This window comes from Lathamus discolor, chromosome 4 (genome assembly GCF_037157495.1).
Source record: "Lathamus discolor isolate bLatDis1 chromosome 4, bLatDis1.hap1, whole genome shotgun sequence".
Lineage (NCBI taxonomy): Eukaryota > Metazoa > Chordata > Aves > Psittaciformes > Psittacidae > Lathamus > Lathamus discolor.
Window position 1 is genome coordinate 5951155 of NC_088887.1, and position 24672 is coordinate 5975826.

At 40.9% G+C, this 24672-nt stretch overlaps 1 protein-coding gene across 1 annotated transcript; it reads left to right on the forward strand.

The window, feature by feature from the left end:
• The first annotated feature begins 2573 nt into the window (after positions 1-2573).
• On the forward strand, positions 2574-19582 carry KEL (Kell metallo-endopeptidase (Kell blood group)). The gene is made up of 18 exons (XM_065675634.1): positions 2574-2591; positions 4370-4511; positions 5940-6143; positions 6701-6825; positions 7431-7577; positions 8691-8753; positions 9706-9894; positions 10289-10434; positions 11720-11843; positions 12360-12470; positions 13529-13627; positions 14206-14283; positions 14717-14820; positions 15774-15884; positions 17268-17335; positions 17574-17731; positions 17983-18075; positions 19345-19582. The coding sequence occupies exons 1-18, from the start codon at positions 2574-2576 to the stop codon at positions 19519-19521; spliced, it is 2157 nt and encodes a 718-aa protein (XP_065531706.1). The 3' UTR covers positions 19522-19582.
• Positions 19583-24672: the final 5090 nt, after the last annotated feature.

Consider the following 24672-nt stretch of genomic DNA (forward strand, 5'->3'; position numbering starts at 1 on the left):
CAAAGACCCATGCTTTTCACTCAGAAAGTGATGTGCGTTTCATTTCTTGAAACATACTATCATGCTTATAATGAGGATGTGATCCAACTACTTTTCAAGATGCATCCTGATTAGCTTACAAGGTCTTGAACAAATAGGCCATATATACACATTCACGGTAATTTCAGATAGTGTGTGTGACAATCCATATGGAGTGTCAAATTGTGTGGCAAAGTTACATTTAATCCAGAGGAGATAGCAGACTTGCTTAAAACATACTGGCTCAGGAAACCATGTTAACTCCAACCATATCCCATCGTTATATTGACTAAAAGGCTTTTTTGGTCTTCTCAAGTTTTCCTTTAAAACTGAACACCTCAGCCAATGTTTTATTACTTGCTTTAATTTAAATTGCGTTGTATTCAAAATGATCATATCTATTTTATAAGCAAAAAGGCAATGAATTCCTTAGCCAGAGAAATTTTAAAGCCTACATAGTACTCATTAGAAAACCAGAAATTAATCTAGCTTCATTACTTTAAGCTTGGGAGCTGTAGGACGCTGTAATTACAAAGATGGAAGAGTCTGATAAGACAGATAAATAAAGTGAATATTGTCATGAGCAAATTTGTCCAGTCGCTATCTTCACTGTAAGATTGCTCATAGTTAAACTTCGTCAGGTCACTACACACATTTGCATACCATTTCCTTGTCTACATTACCAGTGCAATTACTGAAAAGCATTTGTGAAAGCGTATTAGAACTGTAGCTACTGTGAGAAAAGATGTAAAGCAGGGAAGAGTGGAAAAGGCTCAAAGGTAAATGTGGCAGAAACGCATGGAAGACTTCAAGCTATGTTAAAACAAAGGATTATAAGGGATGAATTTTGCTACATATTCCCATCTTGCATTTTGCACAAAGATTTGAGATTTGACTATCTGTAAATGAATTTAAGCTACAATGACCTGCTAGGCATTATGGATCACAGTAATGCTCCTCCCAGTGATGTGAGTTGTGACTACCAAGAATGTCTTATTACTTCCACTAAGTGGAATGTGAATCATTTATGCAAGAAGTATCTGCAAATTGGATTCTGATGTTAAACTGAAGGGAAGTGACCTATTGCAAGGAAAGCAAGGACCTTTTTCTCAGTATGCAAGGACCTTATTTTACAATACTCAGTGCTGCTTGATAAAGGTAGAAATATATAGCTACCAGTGACCTGAGAAGTAGAAAGAACTGAGTTTAAGTTGTTTCAGCTATAGAAGAAGTCTGTTGTCACAGTATAATTGAGGTGTTAAGAAATTATGCAGTCATTACAGGAATAGGAAAAAAAATCTGATGAAGGTGAGAAGATCTGGACTTTAGGAGAGAACAAAAATTTGGGAAGCTCTGAACAACTAAACAGATATCTAATTATATTCAGACTAGTGAACCAAGACATCGTACTCCTCTGATAGAGTAGCAAGTTTGGGAGGTAAACAGTTCTGTCCCTGTATTCTGCTTGTTTCAGTCACTTTGGAAGCTGACACCAAGACTGTGAGAGGTGCTGAGGCGCTGGCAAAGGGTGCCCAGAGAAGCTGCGGCTGCCCCATCCCTGGCAGTGCTCAAGGCCAGGCTGGACACAGGGGCTTGGAGCAAGCTGCTCTAGTGGAAGGTGTCCCTCCCCGTGGCAGGGGGTTGGAACCGGATGAGCTTTAAGGTCTCTTCCAACGCAAACCATTCTATGTTTCTGTGATCTCTTTCAGCTCCCAGCTGCCACTTGAGAAGGTCTCAGCTCGCAGTGTTCACTATTCAGTTTTAATGCCTCAGGGAAGTGCTCCTGGTTCCCAGCCTTCAAAGCAGAGAAACTTCTTTCCCAAATCTTTTGAGTATGCATCTCTACAAACAACTGTGAAGAGAATCAGTAATTAATTATTTCTTTTATGCCACTTAATGCAAAAGAAAATGAATCAGAAGTGCCTATGTGTTCACTGTTTGAATGGACTTTGGATGCAGATGAGTGAAAGCAAAAAGAAAGTCAGCATATTGGCCTTATTTTGCCTGAGGAAGAGCACTTGGATTCATAACCCACACTATCTTGCAATAGGCAGAGGCCCCCAGGCCCCAGAGCAGCAGGTTGAGACAGGCTTACTAGCAGTGAGAATATCAGCCCAAACCAGGCTGCTTGGGTGGGCAGGATGGTAAGGCAGTTGCGGAGTAAAGAAGCAGCAAATAGTTGAGGCTGGGGGAGATAGAGAATCACATACTTCTGTTCAAAAAGATTTCAGTGCAGCTCCAAGAGACAGACAGACTCTGGAAGAGGTAAAAGGGAACAAAAAAAATACAGGTCATTGAGAAATAGACGTGTTAAGAAGAGAAGGCGAGTGGAGAGTTAAAGAAATGTATCCCTTTCCCTCCCTCACATTTTCTTGAAGGGCGTTTTTCTCAAGGCTATTCCTCTTTTCTCCTCCCCACAGCAATCAGCCAAGCTGGGAAGAAAAGATTGTCTCTGACCTTACTAGTGTGTCTTGGCACAGAAGACTGATAGTAAACAAGTAAACAGAGTTGACAACTGTGGTAACCAGGGGAGCAAAACCTGCTCCGTGACAAGGATGAGGACTATTCCAGAGGTAAGGAAATGGGTCTGTCTTGTAGTCTGCTGAGGTACCTTCGCTGCACCCCTCTCTTTCTCTTCTGCTGTCACAGCTACACTGCTTATTGCCTGTGGGAGCCAGAGCAGTTGAGATTTTTTGACAGGTTAGATCCAGAACGGGCTTGTCCCAGTTTCAGAATTAATGATGTGAAATAGGATGGGAGGATTTAGGAGTTTTTTGCCCTTCCTTTTAGTCATCCAAATGGTCATTCTGAGGCTGTGTTCAGATCTGTTTGAAGCGCTGACCAATAAGTAACAACATCATCATCAACAACAACAATAACAATAATTTTCATCTTTCAACAAATGACTGAAGAAATTACTGACGCAGAAACATGCAATCCCCCCCCCCCCCCCCCAAATAGCTGTGGGTAGACATGGCATAATTTTCTGAATGTGAGAATGGCATGGTAAGAAGCCTAATTGGTCGCCATGTAGTATGGTTTGCTTTTCGTGATTTGGTGTCTTATATAAATAACTAGTAAAGTGTTAATTGCTCATTCACAGACAAATTGCACTTGAACTGAATTGCTTCCTCGGGGTTGGTAAAAGGTACAAAACATTCAAGGGCAACAGAGATAAGTGGAAGTTTTGTGTGTAACATTTACATTGTGAATGTTGATCATTCACTGTCTCATAAAGGGTGGGAGATGAGAGCTTCCACATCAAGGAATACTTTTTCTTCTATTTCAGCCAAACTAATTTCCTTTTGCTCACTTCCCTGCCATACTGATAGGTCGTGACACTTATTCTCTACTTGAAGAGTAAAAGCTAAAGTGTTTTACCTACAGGGGCATATAAAAGGAATTTGGTATTTCCTCCTGTACATTTCCTATGCTGTACCTTGCCAGTATGATCATGTTCTCTATTAGCACCTTTTAATAACAAGATTCACTTGTATGTACATGCTCTCCATTTATTTACTTTATATCCTGCCTAAAGAAGTCAAAAGAATAGGATTTTAAAGAAGAAAAGCAGTTAGGCATTTAACCTTTGTTAGTAGTTTCCATTAGTCAAGTCTGCTGACATATGCTTTTGAGAGGCTTCTGTGAATGACTGAATAAAATGTATGTTTGAAAGGTATAAAATGAAGCCTGTTTTCCTATTTCTTTCTGTGTCTTCTGTTACTGTTTTTATACAGGAACTGTATATAGTATGTTAAGCAAGATGATTAACAGCACTCATTTATTACATGCTCTGAGGTACTTAATTCTTGTATGATTTTGCTTCATTTTTTCTTGTGATTTTTGCAAAGATCTATGCTTTCTGGTTCTGTGGTAAAGAAGATACATACTGAGTGTGGTGACAAATGCAGTTTAGCTGCGGCATTTGAAATGAGCAAACTGTAATTGTGCAAGACTGCAATAGAATAAGGAACCACCAATCCTAGCCATCGTGTTATCAGCTTCATGGGCTCAAAAAGGCTTTGATATCTTCAGGATGTATATGCAAGGTGATTCCATAAACCAGAAGGAGGTATGGAGGGACAGCTGGCAAGCTGCCTTTCTGGTGCATAACACTCATAACACTGTGTAACAGCTTTAGCTAGAAATGACAGGGAAACAAACGAGGTGAGAAAGTTCCTCGCGTGATAGTCACCTAGATGACTTGGATGGCTGCCGGTATTCTGGCACTAGTCCTGTGAGTTATTTTCTAATGGGTTAGGTGACAGATGGAGTATATGACCAGTGATAATTTTAATATGATTTTTTCTTTCTTAATTATTTTCTGTTTGTCTTATTTTTCTCTCTTCAGACCCGTGACCAGGAGCTGAGAATGGATGCAAAGAAAGAACGATGCCTTCAGAGAAAATGCTTACTTCTGTGTACACTTCTTCTCAGTACACTCCTTGGCTTTGCTATGCTTATCACCTACATCGTGATGACTTGTGGTCGAGGTATAATACAGGATATCCTTTCCCCTGCTTCATCACCCACCCCAACTGTAAGACCTCTTTCTCTCCTGCTTGCCTTCATTGGGTATTAGGCTCAGCATCTGCATTGAGAATCAGTTTTCAGATTCTCAAAGTATCATAACACTGGTTGTAAAAAAGATAACACTGTTCTTCCTCTCCCTTGGGCCATATGGGATAGGCCACTCCTGTCCTCCTCTGGCTGCCATCTAACATGCATGGGCCCAGTTTTGGGAGAGAGCATCATTGCATTGTCTTTCATCTCATCATCACATCATGCTCTGTTGTAGTCACCTCCAGGAAACTGGTCTGAATCTGAGATTTGGAGCTCCTCCTCCACCTTTCCATCTCTGACCAGACCTTAAATCTGGTCCTAGTTTTCTAGCACAGACCAGTACAGTTGTAGTCTAGAAAGAAAAGTCATGCTCTTTTGCTAAGGAAGGGAGCTGTAAGCATGGACCAGAAATATTAATTTGCCTTTCAAATTTGTTGAAAAACTCTCTGCAAAATGGTCTTTGTAAACGTTTATGTGTTTAGAATGCCCAGTACTGAATGTGCATTCATATTGGTGGATACAGACATCCCCTGCTCCAAAATAAGCATTATTGACTCTTTACCTAGCATTTTTCTTCAACCCGTGTATTGGAGACCATTCACTACAGAGACCAAGGGAAAACTTTAAGTTTAGATTTTCTCTATTTTCACTCTGCCTACCCCTTCCTATATCAACTGTTTAACTGGGAAGTCTTACTTTGATTTACAAGTGGCTTATTTCAGTAAATAATTGATCTCATCTGATGTTGATACAAGATACTGAGCCAAATGAAAAGACCTACTCAGTGATTTGCAGCAGTTTAGATAAAGAGAGCTTTAGATCAAAGCAAGATGTACTAGAAAGTCTTTGTTCTGCTCTAACAAATGTCATTGCTGAGAAATATTTCTCATGCTTGAACATCTCTCTCCATCTTTCCAGCTTACCTCCTTACTTCCTCGGTGCTATGTCCTTCCTCTGCTTCATGTACTCACACTTACAGTTGCTTCTAGTTTATCATTTGGACAAATATGGCTGATTCAGAGAAAATACACTGAGAAGGCAGAATAACCCAGCCTGTAACTGCCTAGATAGTATGAAAGAGAGGACACTACCTCTGGGCTGATTACCTGTCCTTTATTTAAATAATCTTACTTACGAAGTGTAAATGCAATCTTCTTGTGAAGTGAAAGGCAGAACACACTTTGTTCTATAGTCAGCAAAAACTTGCGAGGAATTTGACACTCTGCGTGCAAAAGAGTTTGTACCAAACAGAAATCTTCGGGTGGAAATGTCCCACGGATAACTCATTTTTGTTGTTTGGAGCTGTTCTCACTCCCTATTGTTACTGCTTAGTTCTCTCCTATTTGCTTCCTGCCCAGGATCCTGTGATGTTGAGCTGGGTCTTACACTGTTGTTCAGACTCCTGAACTCCAGGAATGTCACTGTGGACCCCTGTGAGGATTTCTACCAATATGCTTGTGGCAGCTGGGAAGGCAAATACTCAAGCAGAGCTGCAGAAGAGTCATTAAATGTATTTGATGTGTTGATGGAAGAAAACCGGTTGATCCTGAAAAGACTTTTAGGTAGGGACAGATGAATGATGTATTTTCCTCAGTCAGAGCTGACAATACCAGTAATTAAGAGCACAATAATTCCTAACAGGGTCTGAATCCAGTCTTTCCATTCTTCTGTCATTACAGGTACAGGTTTATTCTTAAGCATACAATAGATGCATTTTAAGCATTTTAGTTCCACTTGCCAAGTGTAACAGACCAAAGTCACACTGTGAAATTCTGATGGCAACCCAAACTATTTTCATGTTGACTTGTAAAAGTAGACCTTTGTTGCTGTGCTTGTCTGAACGTGCGCTCTGGTCATATGTCCAGACTCCATGGGGCACTGAAGCCCAGACACATCACCTTCCTGTTGTGCTCTTGTTCCACTCAGAGAAACTCACCTGTCTGGCTTCAGGAGGAGTCATGGCACTTGCTTTGTGTAACTGTGAGAAGTATGGATATCTACTATATTGTTCTGAATCAAAGTGCAGTGTAGCATTTTCTTATAACCTTTCTCTGCTCTAATACTGCCCCAACAATTTTTTAACCACTTTTGTAGTTTTTGATTACTTTTTTTTCTTCAGAGAGCCCACAGTTTGGGATAAGAGGCTCAGCTAAGGAGAAAGCAATCCAGTTCTATCACTCCTGCATGGATACCCAAAGGATAGAATCCCAAGGAACTCAGCCATTGAAGGACCTCCTAAACGAGGTGAGCGTTTACGCTGTTTCTTTTCCCTCCAGAAGATAATTCCTGCAGGGAAAAGGAAAGTGTGAAGTTAGTGTCATATGGTCCTACATGATGGAATTTTGCTGGTGTCTATCCCTGAATTAAGCTCATGGTTCACAGCACAACCTCTAACCTTCTAGATTTAAATACTGTTTCAAGATCCGGTTTTCTAACATCAAGTACCTGAATTTTTCCTCATGTTCTTATATATCACTTTAGGACTGTACAACAACCAAGACTGTAAAGAGGGATCACTTCTAATCTGAGAAGCTCAGTTTCAATAGGATCCTCTTTTCTCTTTCCTTCTTCTCCTGCTTTTTTTCCTGCACACTTTGTTGTGTTGATAGCTATCATTCCTTTTCCCTGTGTCATTTCGAAGCTTGTTGCTTTGCTTAAGCGAAATTGACAGGTCACCTTAAAGGCAACAGGGTATGTAAAACTCTTCATGAGTTTCCCCTGTTTCCATCTGCTTTGCTGTCTCTCAGTTGTCATCATGAGTGAGCTCATAGGAGTGAAAAGAAAGATTTAGTAAATATAGATCAAGCAAGCGTTTTTCTCACCTGCTGCCTTGCTCTCTCCCTTTCTAGATTGGTGGATGGAATATCACAGGTGTGGGGAAAGCAAAAGATTTTAATGAAACTCTTCAGACTCTCATGGGCAGATACAGCACCTTTCCCTTTTTCAGAGTCCTTGTGGGTCCTAGTCCTTTTGACCTCAAGACCAATATTATTCAGGTAAGTGGATTAAAGAAAGAGAATCATTCAGAAGCACTAGGAATAAGAAGTCAGTTACACAGCCCATGAGGCCCAGGCTTGCTGAAGTTACACCTATGTTCTCCAAAGAAAGTTTTCCTAACTTTCAGTAAGCTGCTTGATTTTATTACATAAAAAGCACTTATTTCTAGAAAAGGAGCAGATGTGGAAGAAGAAGTTGCTTGCTTTCTCTCATCAGCTTTGCCTGACAGTATAGAATGTACTTCATGGTGTTACATTTGCGATATGACTAGCAGAATAATGGACAATAAGTGCGCAGCGTGTTACGAATTTTGCAGTTCACTGTTGTGGTTTAAATGAGGTAGGCAGCGAAGCACCACACAGCCACTTATTCACTTCCCCACTCAGTGGGCTGGGGGGGAAATCAGAAGAGTAGGAATGTGAAAACTCATGGGTTGATGAAAACACATATTAATAATTAAAAAAAAAAAAAAAAAAGAAAAAAAAAAAGAAGTGATTAAAAAAAAACCCGTAATTGCTCACTGCCAACCCTGGCCAACCTCCGTCACCCCCACTTTTATTGTTAAACAGGACATCATATGGTATGGAATGTACCTTTGCTCTGCTGGGTTCAGCTATCACAGCTGTGTCCCCTTCCAGCTTCTGGGACCCCCAGCCTGTTTGCTGGCAGGGTGATATGAGGAGCAGAAAAGGCCTTGACACTGTGTAAGAGCTGCTCAGCAATAATGAAAACATCCGTTTATTATCAGCACTAATTGCTTTAATCACAAATCCAAAACACAGCCTCACACAAGCTTCTGTGAAGGAATTTAACTCTATGCAACCCAAAATCAGTGCCCCACGTAGAGATATTTAAAAATGTGGTTTACATGCGACTCTCAGTCACCACAGCTTTGTAAATGAGCTGCAGAATACGATAGAGCCAAAAACTTGCATAGCAAACATTTTCCACAGGTGAAAACAGTTTATTAACGTTTCAGGTTTTGTGGCACAAAGCAAAGCCTGTTGAGTACATCCTCTCATTCCCAGTGTTTCTGGAAAGAGTGAGATGTATTGTACTAATAATCCATAGTAATAATAATAATAGTGAGATGTGTGCACTTCTTTTTGCAGATTGACCATCCTGAGTTTGAGATGCCACCTGAGAGTAAATTCAAAGAGAAAAATTATCTTGAGGTAACATATCAGAGGCTGAAGAAAGGTAAAAATAGCTATTTGGTGTAGGGATCTCCTTGAATTGCCTCCTGGGTCAGAGTGGTCTGTTCCCATGCGTTACGGTCAGTGACCTCAGAAGAAGTCTCCAGGAGGAATTATCCACACAACTTTCTACTTTTCAAAAAAGACAGTTTGCAAAATGTAACCCATTTCTAGACGCAAGGTTTAAAACTTCTGGTGTAGAAACAGAATAGTGTCATTTTCATTTGTATTTGCTAAGAAATATGAACCTGGTCTTTCATCTCGGTTTCCCCTTGGATGTTCTTATCCAAAGTAAGGCTTTATAACTTTAACTCTGTGTATTGGTGGAGGGCTAGCTAACATTTTAAAAGCTATTTTAAAATGGTTTAAGCTGAGCTGCAGAAACAAGCTCTTGGATGCTGGGAGTCATTGCAACAAAGTGAATTTCATCACAGCTCTGTCATTTGAATGAACTTTATAGGAAAACTTGAGGCGATTTCAGTTTCTCAGTCTGAGTCTTTCAGAAGAGTTCTCAAAAAAATCAGTCTGTCTACCCATCGCAACCATTCCTTTAATACCTCTTGACCAAATACAAGAAGCTGGCGTTTTCTCTCCATCAAATTACTGGCTTGTCATAGCACTACATCTCTCTCCCTTGACTCCAGAGATGGCAAGTCTACATCTCTAAAATGATTCTGATACTTAATGGTACTTTAAACTGCGACAAAAATAGCCTTTTGGGAATTCAGTGTTCATCACTGGGAGAGGAGCTCTACTTGGCAAACTCTTCAATCTGAAGATGGTGAAGAAGAGAGTTTTAGGGCTGGGACTGCAGTGGTTTTGTAAGATTGAAACATATAGTCAAGATGGGTGGTTAAATGGATGGATGAATGAATAGGTTGCCTAATTTTCAGACATGTTTCTCCCACTGGTCATATGCTTTGTATTGCAGGTTCTCCGTGTGTATCTCTCATATTTGAAGAAACTGGGGGGCCTACTTGGAGGGCTGCAGGATGGTCCCCCGGATTCTTTTTCCCTTACCTTGTCCTTCATCTCTAACCTCCAGAAGTTTGTCACCCCACTGCAGGAAAGACAGCAGAGGGGGATGCTGTTCTTTCACACTACCATTAGGGAGCTACAGGTATCTATGCCTTAGAACTTGAGCAACACAGTAACACATGACGTACTCATTCTGGAGATCCAGATTAAAAGAGATAGGATAGGATAGAGCTTAGATGCCATTCCCTTGCAACTTACACTTGGAGACTGTTGAGCTTTAAATAGCCTATTAACTTGAAGTCTTTTATTGACTAGTTGGATTTTTCAGGCACACAACTCTTTCCCCTCCCTGGTCCTAATTCAATAATGAAAAAGGCGATTCTCCTTTTCTACTGTAATAAATACATCATAGAAACAGTTTAACTTGTTGAAAGTATCTCTTAAGTGTATTAAAGAGACTGCACCAGTTCCTCTATTATTTCTTGTCATTCAGTTTAGATTCATAGCTCAGTGTGTAAGCTTTGTTTTACTTCTAGGAAAAGGCACCAGCTATAGACTGGTTGTCATGTCTCCAGGCTGTCTTCCATCCTATGCAGATGAACCTGTCTCAGCCAATTGCAGTGCATGACATGGATTACATAAGAGGCATGTCACAGCTTATCGAACAATGGCACAAGGAAAGGTAGGAGTCAATCTCTATGGCTGTAGTTATTCATGCTTCAAGGAGTATTATCCATAAATTAAAGAGGTCTGTGTTACAGTCAGCTGAATCCAGTAGCTGAAGAATTGCAAGGCTGCTGTGGCCTTATATCCACAGGTTTAGCCAGTACTAAGGCTTAGAATATTTTAGCAATAGACTTGTACATGCACGCAATACATATGTGTACACATACATATATGTGACACGCAGATGAACAGAGATGGAACGCAGTGCCTTTACTGGCATACCATTTTCCCTCCACTTCCTACCTCCAGCACTCATACAAATATGAATAGCTCAGACAGCCTGATCCTGCTTCTCCTCTCCAGCTGATCAGGACTGATCTATACTAGTGAAATATATACACACACATGCACATAATGTGGATCATACCAATAGCTGGTCTTAGATATTCAGGCCAGCTGTATGTCCAGAAGCTAGCCCCAGATCCCCTGATGTCCACAGCTGCTGGCACCTGAATATATGAGCCCCTGAGTCTTGCAGCCCTACTTTGGTTGCTGATGCTTTGATCTCTTCCTGTTAGAAACATACATATATATGTGCAGATCTCTCCAGTAGCTGGTCCAAATCACTAGGCCACTCTCAGATCCCTGCACTCCCTAGCATCTAGCTTGAACCAAAGTCCCTCCAGTATATTTTCAGACTCCTTGTTTCTCCAGTATCCCATCCCCACGCAGACAGTAGAATGTTATTTAAGCATAGCATTTAGTAAGATAGGACAGATCCTAGCGACCATGTGCAGGGCTCAGTCAGCCAGATGTCATGGCAAGCCACGAGTTTACACTCAGACATTCCCTCTTACCTCTTTTCTTCTCCCTTTTCCCATGTGTGTTCCCCCCAGTCCACCATGATGCTTCCATTTCCCTGCCTTTGGCCCTTGCCACAAACATCCCGTAATAAGACTTACAGAATCCCACAGGCCCCTCGAAATATTCTATAATAAGTTTTACCCAGTCCTAAAAAATGGTCTCTCTCCTGCTTCCCATGAAGAATACTATGCCACAGAAGGCAATTACCCTTGTGTCTTCATGGTGTTCTGGGAGAGACAGTGTTTCTCTGGTTGACTCATGTCATGCCATCCTTCTCTGACAGACAAATGTGTAGCCCATTCAGAGTACTTTGTTGTCATTATTCAGGTTATTAGGGTTCCTCTGCCACAAATTCTTTCTCTCACACGTGCCATACTTCTGTGCTTATAGTGACCAGCCTTTGATCTTCAGTCCTTTTAAATGCTATTTTCCTACAGGGTCCTTCACATTTATATGATTGTTTGTCTGGTTGGGAATCTCTCCCCAGCCCTTGACAGTCGATTCCAAGATGCACGCCTGGAACTATCTAAGATTCTTTATGGAAAAATGGGATCTAGAATGGTGAGTTAGCCTTTAACCGTCTTCATTCAGCCTCCGAGAAGCTGAACACCCTATGGCATGCCTTGTGGATGTTCTCTCAGTGCCTTGTCTGGATGGATGCTTCTTAGATTTCAGGAGGAAAGCTACTCTCACTAAGCCATTAAGTGCTTCCTTTTTCTCAAAGAAATGTGGGAGTAAACAAGACACAAAAAACTTTGGAGAGCTATACTCACTGCATCATGGGATAGGGAACAATATATAGATGGTCACCTTTCTTCCATGTATTTGTCTCAGCTACCATATGAATCTTCATCTTGCGTGAAAATAACTGGAGTAAATCATAAGGAAATCAATGTTTTAGTTGATTAAATTCTTCTGAGATACCTTAAATGGAACTACATTACTTATCATTCACTGCTGTCATTTTTAGATAGCAGCAAGTATGTTACGGACTGTGTGTCTATGTATCTTTTTACTGTATTGCTATCTCTCTGTCCTCACTGTCATGTGTCTCTATTTCTTTCTCTGTTTTTACAGATCCCAGCTGAGCGCTGGAGGAAGTGCTTGACTGATACCAGCTCTTTCTTTGAGCCAGTTCTAGGACAGATGATTGTGCAGGAAATTTTCCCTCAGCAGACAAAGACACTTGTAGGTATTCATCCTATTAATCCCAATCAGCTTCATCTTTCCTTTTTTGACATGCCAGCTTAAGACCACATCAGGGCAGCAAAATCATGTGTAGGTTTTTATACCTTTTTACATATTTGTGTACTTCCGCGCTTCCCCTCCTTTTTGGGGAATGAAAGATGTCAGAACCAGATATTGCTGTCGTTGGTAGAAGAATCATTGCCAAATGCCAGTTATTATCTTTATATCAACTGCTAGCAAAGTCATATGTGCAGCACCAATGCTTATGACAGCCCTACAAATGCATTCAATCTCAGTGCGCTTCCTGGAATGACAGTACTAACAGCATTCATCACCAATATGACATGTTTAAATAAGACTTTAAATTCCCAAGCCATTAATGTGTTGTATGGCCATTTGTACAGGAACAAATCAATGCCAAAACATTCTGAATGGATCCACAGTGAAAGGAACACCTGCCTGCAGTGTGGAATTTTTCTTTCTCCTTTGATGACCAGAGTTCCTTTTTCTTTGAGGGAAGTTAGTGTAGGCACCAGGTTTTATGAAGATCTTGCAGTGTATAAACTGACAAGAGTAAATAACTGCAGCAAAAGTTAATGGAAAACCAAGACTACATGTAGTGAAGCACAAAGCTGAATGAACAAAACATAATTCTGTGAAGGAGACTCTCAGATTGCCATAAATTTGGAAAGGAAGAAACTAGCATGAAATATTTGTGGATCCTGAATTCTAATTTTACTCAAGAAGAAGGGCAATCACTTAGTCCACTCCTATCCCATAAGGGATTGAATGAAAAAGAACTATGTTTCATTCTTAGTTTCCATGAGAAACAAGTTGAAAAGGTGTGCGGAAGAGAATGATAAGCCCTGTGAGGAACCACTGAATGCCGAATAACTTAAGCCTACATCATTGTAGAAACTGAAAACTCCTCTTTCACCACAAGAGGAATTTTCCCTCAGTTATTCTGTGGTTGAATTGCTGGAACATAGGAAGGTGGTAGCTAAACCTGAAAAACGCTTTTCTGCAGTTCTGGCCATGCCTTCTTTTCTTCACGGCAGGCTGAGCAGATGTTCTCCGAGATCCAAGATGCCCTCTATGACCAACTGGATCAGTTGAAGTGGATGGATGAACAGACTCGCCAAAAGGCTAAAGTCTTGGTGCGTGCAGAAAGCAAAAGTTACTGAGACCTTCCTTTCCCTGAAACCTTTGCAAACATATTCCATGTTCACAAATTCCGACCTGCTTCTACAGGCACACAGTCTTAAACAGATGTCTTATACACACTGAGAATTTTAAGTGGTTCTATGAGTGCCACCATGCACATGTGATCAGGCATTGATGTGTAGGCATAGAGAGGCGCAGTGTTTGTTTGTCCATTGGGTACTCTGAATTAATTGTATCAAGATACCATTTCAATATTAATTGTATTATGAATTAATTGTATTGAGATATTCAGTTCAATACACTCAGAGAGGTTAAAAACTATGAAAGTGAATGCCAGAAAATAATGTTATAAAGAAAAAGAAGATTAGAACGCCACTAAGCCTCCAGTCATCGAATCAAGAAAGCAAAGTAGCAAGAGAAGATGTCTTGTTGAAACAGAGTAGCTGTTGTTTCCAAAGGGTTGAATCACAGATCATAATTAGGTTGTTTAGAAGAAGAGTTTAAGAACTGCTGCTAAAATGTAAAACCTTGTATTGCTCATGTTTCTTGTTGTTGTTGTCGTTGTTATTAGGTTTCCAAACTACAAGTGGAGATTGGCTACCCAGCTCACATACTCCAGACTGACAAAGTGAACGTGGAATACCAGAATGTGAGCTATATAATGTAAACATGCCTGCCTCATTATTGGCAGTTTACCTCTACCAACTGCTATCTGGTCTGCTCCTAAAGGAGAGTATGACCTCTGTACCAGTGCACATTTTCTACTGTTCATTTTCTGAAAACATATGGGCCCAGAAAACCTTTATGTATTTCTTCTATATTGTTACCTATATTTAGAGTGTGGGTGGCCTGATTGATAGAGATTGGTTATGACCTGCTTGTATGTTCTGTTTGGCCTGCAGATAACATACTGTCATATCTTAAATTGGAGTCTTTGGAACTGATAAAGAAAAAAACACAAGTATTCCGTTGGTTTGTCTTTTGATGAACCCTTTTTTGACCCATGGGACTTTTTCTCATACTGTCCAATTAGTTCCTTGCTCATGCCCTATAACATTCACATTACCTGTCTCTTCCCTCAGCTGGTGATAAATGAAGACACTTTTTTCCTCAATGTGGTGGCTTGTTTGAAAGTACAGAGGGAAAATTCCTATTTGAAACTCCTTCAGCATCCTTCACAGAATAAGTAAGTGTCAGCAACCTGAAAAAATACAACAGAATCACACACTTATCGACTGAGGTTAGGAAGGGACCTGTGAAGACCACCTAATCCAACTGTCCTGCTCAAAGCAGGATCAGCTAGAGTAGGTCACTCAGGACTGTGTCCAGTTGTATGCCTGTATCCCTATAACTCTTTTAGTGTGGAAGGAGTAGTGCAGATGGGGAGTGTGTGTGTGTGTGTGTGTGTGTGCAACTGGACACAGTACCTCCAGATGTGGTTTCACCAGTCCTGAATAGAGGAGCTGCCAGCAACACTTCTCCTAATGCAAGACAAGATGCTGTTGTCCTTCTTTGATGCAAGACTGAATTGCTGCATCCTGCTTAAAACCCCCTTGAGTATGGCAGCCTGTCTTGCATTCAGCCTGAGCTCATGCTACCAAAAAAACCCCACTGTTGTGAAGGGAACCCCAGACCCCTGAAAAAGAAAGAACATTCTTTGTCAATAGACTAGGGATTAAGGGAGCTGGGTGGTTGTCCTGGACTTAGCAGCAAAGCAAGCAGCAAAGCAAACAGCAAAGCACTGTGGTGACGTGAATGCCGGCAGGGTGACCTCAAAGGCATGACATGTGGTGCTTCATAAGGCAGGCAGTGTTCACAGGCATGCTTAGGACCTCACACCGCCTGAAGTGTTTCTGTGCAGGACTTCACAGCAGGTTATGAATCCTGACTTGGCAGGGAAATTGTGAGAGTGAATCCCTTAATGTGTATGAAAGCTAAGCTACCAGTTCTGGCATCTCTAAGCAAGTAAAGGTTTATTTCAAACACCTTTAACTGTAGAAAATGTGAATTTCATCATTTGGTGCTGCTTCATGAACAGCTGTACTGAGCAGGCCATTTCTGCAAGACCAATGGAGGAAAAGAGTGAGTGACGAGATAATGCGTTAATACATTTTCTTATTTCTCTTTTTCTGCTTCTAGCTGGCATGTGTCCCCCTGGACTGTGCGTTCATACTACTCAATAAGGCAACACATGGTGGTCTTTCCTGCTGGAATGTTCCGCAGCCCTTTTTTCCACACAGAGTTTCCCAGGTATGAAGGGGCTGCAGAGGTGGAAGCTGAATGTAGTCCCTCGGCTGTGCGATGTTTACAGGAAGAATATTGATGGGGCTGTCTTTCATCACTTTTTCCTACTGCATCTGAGAAAGACCGGGGGGTGGGGGGTGGGGATGATGGTGGTGGTAACAGCTTTTTCTAAAGCCAGATGGATGCTGCCTTATGAATTCTGAAAGTGTGATCATTGATACAGCTGGAGCAAAATCAGAATCTAGGTGAAACTAGATGTAAGGAAGAAGTTCTTTGCTGTGAGGGTGGTGAGGCACTGGCACAGGCTGCCCAGAGGAGTGGTAAATGCTCTACCCCTGGCAGTGTTCAAGGCCAGGTTGGGTAGAGTCTTAGGTGATATGGTCTATCGCAAGGTGTCGCTCCCAATGACAGAGGGTTGGAACTGGATGATCTTAAGGTCCTTTCCAACCCTAACTATTCTATGATTCTATGATTCTATGATTCTGTGATTACAATCTCTTGCTTGTAGCAAGATCACCAGCGCTGGACAAGAGAAATTGTAGTCAAATCTTCATTATTTTAATTTGTCTTGCCATTTTTGTATATTTTTTCACTAGAGAACTGTTGCAAGATTGTTTCTCCATCCATCCTGCTTTTGTATGATTACCATTGCCATCGCTGTTTGTGCAGCAGTTCAGACAGTACTGAGTAAATAAGGACATAATTCAGTAGAATCACAGAATAGTTAGGGTTGGAAAGGACCTCAAGATCATCTAATTCCAACCCCCCTGCCATGGGCAGGAACACCTCACACTAAACCATACCAGCCAGGCTTTATCCAACCTGGCCTTGAACACTGCCATGGATGGAGCATTCACAGCCTCCCTGGGCAACCCATTCCAGTGCCTCACCACCCTTACAGTAAAGAATTTCTTACTTATATCCAATATAAACTTCCCCTGTTTAAGTTTGAACCCGTTACCCCTTGTCCTGTCACTACAGTCCCTAATGTAGAGTCCCTCTCCAGCATCCTTATAGGCCCCCTTCAGATACTGGAAGGCTGCTCTGAGGTCTAACGTTAGACAGTAGATGTCTAACAGTAGTTGTCATTAGAATTCATAAAGGCAGAATCTCATTCACAGACTCTTCATTATTATGATGACTTACTAGCTATAAATACTTCAATACAAGTCCATAGTAAAAATTTAAGCATTGATAGAATAATTTACACTAGTATTTGCATTTTTACAGAGTGTGCCACATCTGAGAGACAGTAAATAGAAAGTGCTTCTGAGTGCTCTCAGGGTAGAATGCTCCTGTGCAGCCCACAGTTGTGCTCAGTGGCCATAAGGAGCACTCACCTGCCCCTTTTGTCTTTCCCAAAGCACTCCTTTCATGTTTCTTTTTCAGTGCTGTGAACTTCGGAGCCATTGGGGTCTTCATGGCACATGAACTTCTTCACACATTCTATGGTTACGGTGGGTACTTCCTGTGGTGTCTTTGTTTATTCTTCTAGGTCCCCACTGGTACTTTCTCTTAGTGGATCTTAAATCCTGGCCCCTCTATGAATGTACACCTGTATTAGAATGTAGATGAAGCTAAGAAAAACCTACTACAGGCCATACTGACTACTAAGATGACTCAATGATTAATGTGAAGAATACAGGTGAATGCCAGAAAAACCTTTACTTTTTAGGAATTTTTTTTCTCCCACAGTGCTGCCTGGGGGCTGTCCTACATGCAACAGGGGTGCACTACAGAAATCTATAGACTGCTTGGTTGAACAGTATGAAAGCTATGGCTTTAAGGTCAATGGTACTTTTACACTGTTGGAGAATACAGCTGACACTGGAGGGCTTGCCATTGCTTACCAGGTATTGTGGGATACCTACCTCTCTAATCTTACAGTCTCACCACACAACTCAGCTGTTGTGTCACAAGATTGTTATGCTGTTTTTATTAAGGCCATGGTCAGCAGCAGGGACTCTCAGAATGAAGAGAGAGAGATGCAAACTTGACAATTTATTAAATGAATACTAGATTTAGATATTTCACTGAGAGAAGACATGGGTTTGGGACACTATCCGAAGGGGGATTTATTATTATTAGTTTTCTCTCTCTACAGGCCTATAAGAATTGGCTGAAAAAGCACAAAGAAGAGGATTTACCTAATACTGGACTTTCACATGACCAGCTTTTCTACCTCAGTTTTGCTCATGTAATGAATTTTAGGCTACTTGTGTCTCTCTCACTCTCTTTTGTCTTTCATATTATTACAGTTTGTCTTTCTCAATATTCACTTTTCCCCCCTCTTCCCAGAACTGGGAATAACCAATGTGTCCAAGAGAAAACTGAAATTCACATATAGGACCCCTAACCTGTTATGGGTCTCAAAGCTAACAAAAGACCTCTCTGCAATTGCATCTTTTCCAAAGCTCTAAAACATACAAAAATTAAGTTGTAGAAGCAAGTTGTGTCAGTGAAAGCATGCTTCATTGCCAGGTTCTAAGTACTTTTTTACTGTTGTGAGCAATCTTGAACATGGAAAGTGGAATTTTACTGGAAAAAGCGCACATCTCTCCATGCCTTCCTTCACCCACTTCTCCGTCATGGTGAATAACTAAAGGTCATATCATTCTGAGCAACTGAGAGTGAAAAAAGGGATTTTGAATGTTAATTAGAGGTAAAGAACTAGAAGCACATGCACACATCATTGAAGATTTCTGTGGAAACCTGGCTTAATGATTTCTGCAAAGTCTCACCTTTGTCATTGTGCAGTTGATTTCCTCATAATAGATCATTGGATTTCTCTACTCAGAAAAGTCACACTCTTATAAGTGACTGTAATTGTGTAAAGGAAAAGGTTTTGTGCAGGTATTTACATTAGGTCAGAGCAGCGGGTAGAAAAGCAGTTCTGAAATCACAAGTTACTGGGTCTTGGTGGAAAGTTTTGCATTTCAGAGGCTGTCTGACAGCTATTGCATCATTTGTCATGGAATAAAAACTGAAAACACAAAAGTGAAGACTTAGATTGCTAGTTTAACACCAGTAAAGTCACATAACCTTCCATCCACTCTTTCAAGTAGCAAAGGGATGTCATCTAAGCATAAGCACACATTGCTTTTGCTCAAGAATCTAAATCTAGACACTGAGACTACATCTACACCATCATTTTAGATGGAGTTCAAAGTTCCATGAGCCTAAACTCCAAATTGGTCTGAATTCCCTGTGTTCTGTACTATGCAGTATAGAAAAAGAGCAGATCGCTTGTCAGATAGGGAAATAGGGTCAGAGAGGCTTAGGGAAAGGGAGAAGAGTCAGGAACTGTGGTGGTGGAAGGAAAGACCTGAATGTAGTTGGCACCCATGTGTGTTTCCTTGTTTACTCCAGCAGCCTCAGTCAAATGTACAGGGGCTTGAGAAGCCTAAAGTCTTGTTTCTATGAGGACTTTCAGTCAGATTGACTTTCCTGGTTTGCTTCCTTTCAGGCAATGTGTGGACACCAGGATCCTGAGAAATTACAGTCTTCCCTGAACACAGATCCACACAGTCCCCTGCCACTACGTGTCTGTGGGCCTGTCAGCAACAGCCAGGACTTTGCCAAGCACTTCCACTGTCCCAGTGGATCCCCAATGAACCCAGACAAGAAATGCCACATCTGGTGATCTGCATGGAAAAAGAGGAAGAGAGATGTGACCACAGGGAGAGGAAGGGCTGACCTATAAAAGTATGACCATCTTCTCAGGGCCCCGAGGGTGATGTAGTGCTCTTATTCACCCTCCCACCTATCTTTTAGTATCTTTTTCTCAGCAGTTGATTGTAGCAAAATCATTAAACTGAGTCATAAGAGAAGAGGGTCTTCTACTCCTCTCAACAGCGTCCCAGATGTGACAACTCTAGAGTTTAGCAAGTCCTAAGGTAGCAAGATGACTACCTAGTGAACAACAATTTACGAGTCATTATAAACAGAAGGACTGTTACATTATTAGTCCCTCTGTTCAGTGCATTCCCTGCCTATTCCTGCAACCTCACAGTCATGTTGAATGGGCAGGGCAATAAGCTGGAGCTCTAAGACCTGTTCACATAAGATATGCTGTTAGGGAAATCCTATGGGTTACTGTGTAGTAGTTTAAGACCAGCTGGTAACTCAGACACACGTGTGGCAAACCACACATGTAGGTTGCCAGAGAGGGAAGAATCCTCTTCTCTTCTACTGCCAATAAATGGGGAAAGGACCTAGGAAAAGCTCTAGCTTCTAGGCTGAAAGATAAGTTCACCTAATAGCGAAGGCTGCTGAAGACCTTCCCTGTTCTCTGTTTCATCAGCAAAACTCCTAAGAGACAAAAGAGGGAAGAGGAAAGCACCCTCATTAGTGGGAGTAGGATTGGGTGCTGGGAAGAGTCTGACTTTCCTCTTTCTTTCTTCTCCAACAAGATTCTTTTTTTTCGGTCTATATTTCGAGTTGAGGATGTGGTTGAGGGTGGAGGAACAGTCACAAGGGGTTTTAGCAGTCTCTGAAGACTGAACAATTGGAATTCCAAGAACTTCTCAGATCCTGAACCTGGTTCTCTCATCCATATATTTGCAAATGTATAACATCCAAACAGAGGAGTAGAGCTGCTGTAAGGTTTTACTTTCTACTTGAAATTTGTTTTTTTTGTATTACATTACTTGAAAGGAAAAGAGAACAAGAAGTGATATATTTTAGGGTAGCAGGAGACCCTTAAAGCACATTCTCAAGAGCAACCTAATAATTCATCAAGTTCAGGTTCTGATAATTGGAAAATATAGATCAGTGTTCTAGAGCTTATCAAAGTTGTTAAATATACAAAACACGACTACCTTTTGTGTGTTCTTCAAAGCGTTCTTGATTATAGGAGAATTTTGATTTTACTTATTATACTGGCTGCCTTGGGATTGTTTGTAGAAGAGGTGCAAGTGGAAATAGCCGTTTTCAACGTAAGCATTGTACAAATTCTTAAAATCCTAATTACTCCGTTATTCTGTTCCAGTACTGACTAATGCAGGTAAATACTTTCCAAGAACAGATTTTTCAGAGATTTTGTTTTCATTAAGTAACTAAAATGTTAGTAAAGTGTTTGCTTCAGTGAAAAAAGTTGTTTGGATTGCAAACTCTTTTATGACCAGGCCTGTTTCTTTGTTCTGTATTTGTACTGTTCCCAGCATGGCTGAAGTTCATAGCTGAACCTCACAAGTAATAAATAATAATACCTAGAATTAATTCTATACATTTGCATCATAAAAAATAACAAATTGGGCTTGTGCTTATTTTTACTCTTTAAACAGTGTATGCTCTTCCTCCACTCATTTGATGAATTTTGTCCTAGCAATATGTCCACACTATCTCTTAGATTAATAGCAATTAACATTGTACCAGACCTTGTGTGTAATATAGACGTTATTTCAGTGTGCTGAGATTACTTGACTTCTTTGTGTATTATGTATAGAAAAAGCAAAAGCTATTGACAGTCTGCATTTTGAAGAGTCTTCAACTTTTCTTGTATCTGTCTTGTGCGTGGCAGGGACAGGTCTCTAGGGTATGCAATTTTTTCTTGTTCTTACTATGTATGATGAATTTATGAATATTATGTTTTAAAGACAAGGTCACCTTGAAGTTGGTGAGTTGAATCAGTTCCTGTTTATTGCTATGATGTTTTTATACAAAGAACATGTGGGAAGTGTAAGAAGGGACATCTAGCTTATAAAAAAAATGCATACACTTTGGACTGAGAATTCATTGTGTTTCTCAAGGAGAGAAGGAAACACTCTCAATAACTATACAAGATCCCAGCCCTTGTCTCAGCGTTGCAAGTTCCATGGGACATGATTGGTGAAGAGAAGCCATGCTGCCTAATAGCTGAGCATAAAACACAGGTAGATGTTCAAACTGTTATCATCAATGACCATAGCAATTATTTCATGCTTATTTATTTCATTAAAAAAAGAGCACAACACTGCCAGTGCTCAGAGCAAGAGCCACATCCAGCACCAGATCCTTCACTGCTGAATTCCTCAGTCCCTCTGAATCCTCATGCTGCACCATGTCGATCACCTCCGTTCCTTCCCCTGTTGATGAGGCCGCAAATGTTTCCTCCATTTTCTCCCAGTCTTTACCTAGGGGAGGTTAGGGACAAGATCAGCTTTCTTCTAGTTTTCTTTCTTCATACTTGGATATTTTCACCTCTGTTTCCCTTCCTGTTTTTCACCTCCTTTGACCTGCTCCTTAGGGGCCACCTGACCCCCACTGCCCCTTACACACATCTTTTCAATCCTCTTCTCTTATTTATATTTATTTTGCAAACCCAAGCTTCCATGTCCATTCCCCATCTCATTTTCTGCCTTTGTTTTGCTTTCCAAGCCTCCTCTTTCTCATCCTCTCACTTCAGCCTATCAGCCTATCCTCTCACCTGCTGATGGACTGTTTTGCTCTTGCTGTTCATTTGTGGCTATATGAATCTTGGTCTCGCTTTTCAGTGGTATGAAGGCATTAGAGAAGACTGGACAGTAAGTGGCTGGGAATATGCCCATCATATAGATGGTAAATCCCAGGAAAACTGTCAGGGTTAGTTTACCCGCCATCCAATTCTCCTGCACCGCACAAGACACTTTTGCTCCTCACTCCTTTTCAGCCAATGGAGTCGTGATTTCTCTAGCACCGGTCTCACCTGGGACGCATTGTGATGTCATTGGACTTGTCTTCCATACAAGGGTGTCAGGCAGAAACACTGTGGACTTTGCATCAGGTGTAGCTAACAACATCCTAAAGCATGAAAGGAGTGTGAAAACTGATGTGAATAATCACACAATCCTAAACATCTCCCCCATACAAGCAGTGCTCCCAAGTAACTGACTGAAACTGGACAAGAAAGGTCCAGTTATAAGACTGGTCCGACTAGAGGGGAAAGAAAAATGTAATGACTTTTCCACTCAGGTGCTTAACGAACTAGTGTTTTGCAACTGCCTGTGTGAATAGAAATAGGTTTAAAAACCAAAAACCAGTAGAATGACAAGCAAATGCTTTAAAATGTCCTCTAGATGGTGATCTAACATCAATGCAGAAAGTTTACCTTACAAATCACCTATTCTACTGGGGGAGAAGGAGGAAGGAAAGGGAATCTCTTGGCTTTTTAACCCTTGACACTCACTTTGCTTATTTGCTTTAATATGAGGCCATGTCCAGACCATAATCAATATACTGGGTATCAGTAGCTATATAGTCCGACACAGGAGAAGGATGAAAGCTTCAACAGATCTGAAGATGGAGCACATCGGACAGAGTAAGAGGGACTTGGACTGGAATGTGGAACTTTCAGTCCTGCAGGGTGTCTAGTAAAGAAACTTCCCCGGGCAAGTTCCCTACAGAGATCTCTGGATCTAAAGGAATCTGTATCCAATTCAGTGTAAGATTATATATCAAAAGTGTTCTGCATTCCTCACAGGGAGTGTGGAATACTTTCAAGTCCTCACCTGCACCTCTGAAATTCTTTATTTAACCAAAGTAGGTAAGGAAATAGATGCCAGATGTGGAAACTCACACTACTGCTGAGGTCGTGGTAATATATTCATTCTGGAGTAAGTCCAGAGTGCTGCCTCAGCAAGGGATCCTGTCACAGGAGGCTTATTCCTACATCTTTTCCTGTGCTGACACCAGTGTTGGTCTGGCTCAGGTAATGAGGTATACTACATAAAACCATTTTAAATACAGGTTTTAGTGCATCACTTTTCTAATAGGTGAGTTTTGGATCCAGTTAACTGTGCTGTCACATAAAGGCTAGTCTGCAGCTAGGTAGTAGAAACAAATGATTGGTATGGGATAGAGAAAGGCCAGACTGCCCTTTACCGAGTGGCAAACACTACAAATTCAACAGAAGCTTTATAAAGGTTTTACAATGCCTTATGGTGACTGTGCAGCCATTGCTTGAGTTCAGAGAGTTCTGCTTCTTCTTTTTCTTGGTTTGTGGTTATATAGGTTCACCAGCAAAGAATATGTGTAGTGGAAATGGGAAATGGATGTACTAAGATGAAATGGGAAATGGGAAAGATATTAGCCAATAGAAGTGCTGCTTAAACACAACTCAAAAAATCAAAATGCAAAATTGTTAAAAAAGAAAAAGAAAGAAAACAGAGAACAGAACCAGACTGTCTACCAAATACGTTTTTACTCAGTATTGCTGACAACAGTAGTATATTCAGCTGAGCATCTCAGACCTTGTATTGTGCATTTCTCTGGATGTTCCCTGTTACAGTGTTTTGTGTGTGTGGGTACAAGTATGTATCCATTCAGTACAAGAAAAATAGAGCAAAAAAAGCTTGAAAGAATTAAATGACTATTGACTTTTTTTCTACTTCATCTCTATTCCCAGAATTAAGTCGCACTTTTTCAGCACTGTCACCCCATGTGGAAGCAAAGATTGTTCTACACCATAGAAATCTATCTTCAGTAAACAAATTAAAGTGATTTGTTTAAAAAGTTGTTGGATATTGTGCCTAAACTGGACGTATCTTGAACTGAGTCTGATGTGTTTGCACACTTAGTAGGTTAACATCACTTCCTGCATCACTTCCACTCTGAAGAAGACTGACTTCCATTCAAAAAAATCTTACTCTACATGGCCTTGTCCTTTGCTGGAATCCTCGTGGTTGTGTCTGTTTATTGTCACACTGATTGCACTGGACAACAGATTCCTTCCTAAGGCTGAGCTTTCCTAACCAGACCGAGAGATACAGGTGTATTTCTGTAGCCAGTAGAGTGGATTCTTAGTGCAGGCTGCAGGACTGCCCTGGGACACCTTTGA

What these genes read in the sequence shown, in the direction of transcription:
- KEL (XM_065675634.1), top strand. An exon ending in GATCCTGAAAAGACTTTTAG is followed by an intron (nt 6,144 to 6,700) that starts GTAGGGACAGAT and finishes TTTTTTCTTCAG; the next exon opens with AGAGCCCACAGTTTGGGATA. An exon ending in TTCCACACAGAGTTTCCCAG is followed by an intron (nt 15,885 to 17,267) that starts GTATGAAGGGGC and finishes TTTCTTTTTCAG; the next exon opens with TGCTGTGAACTTCGGAGCCA.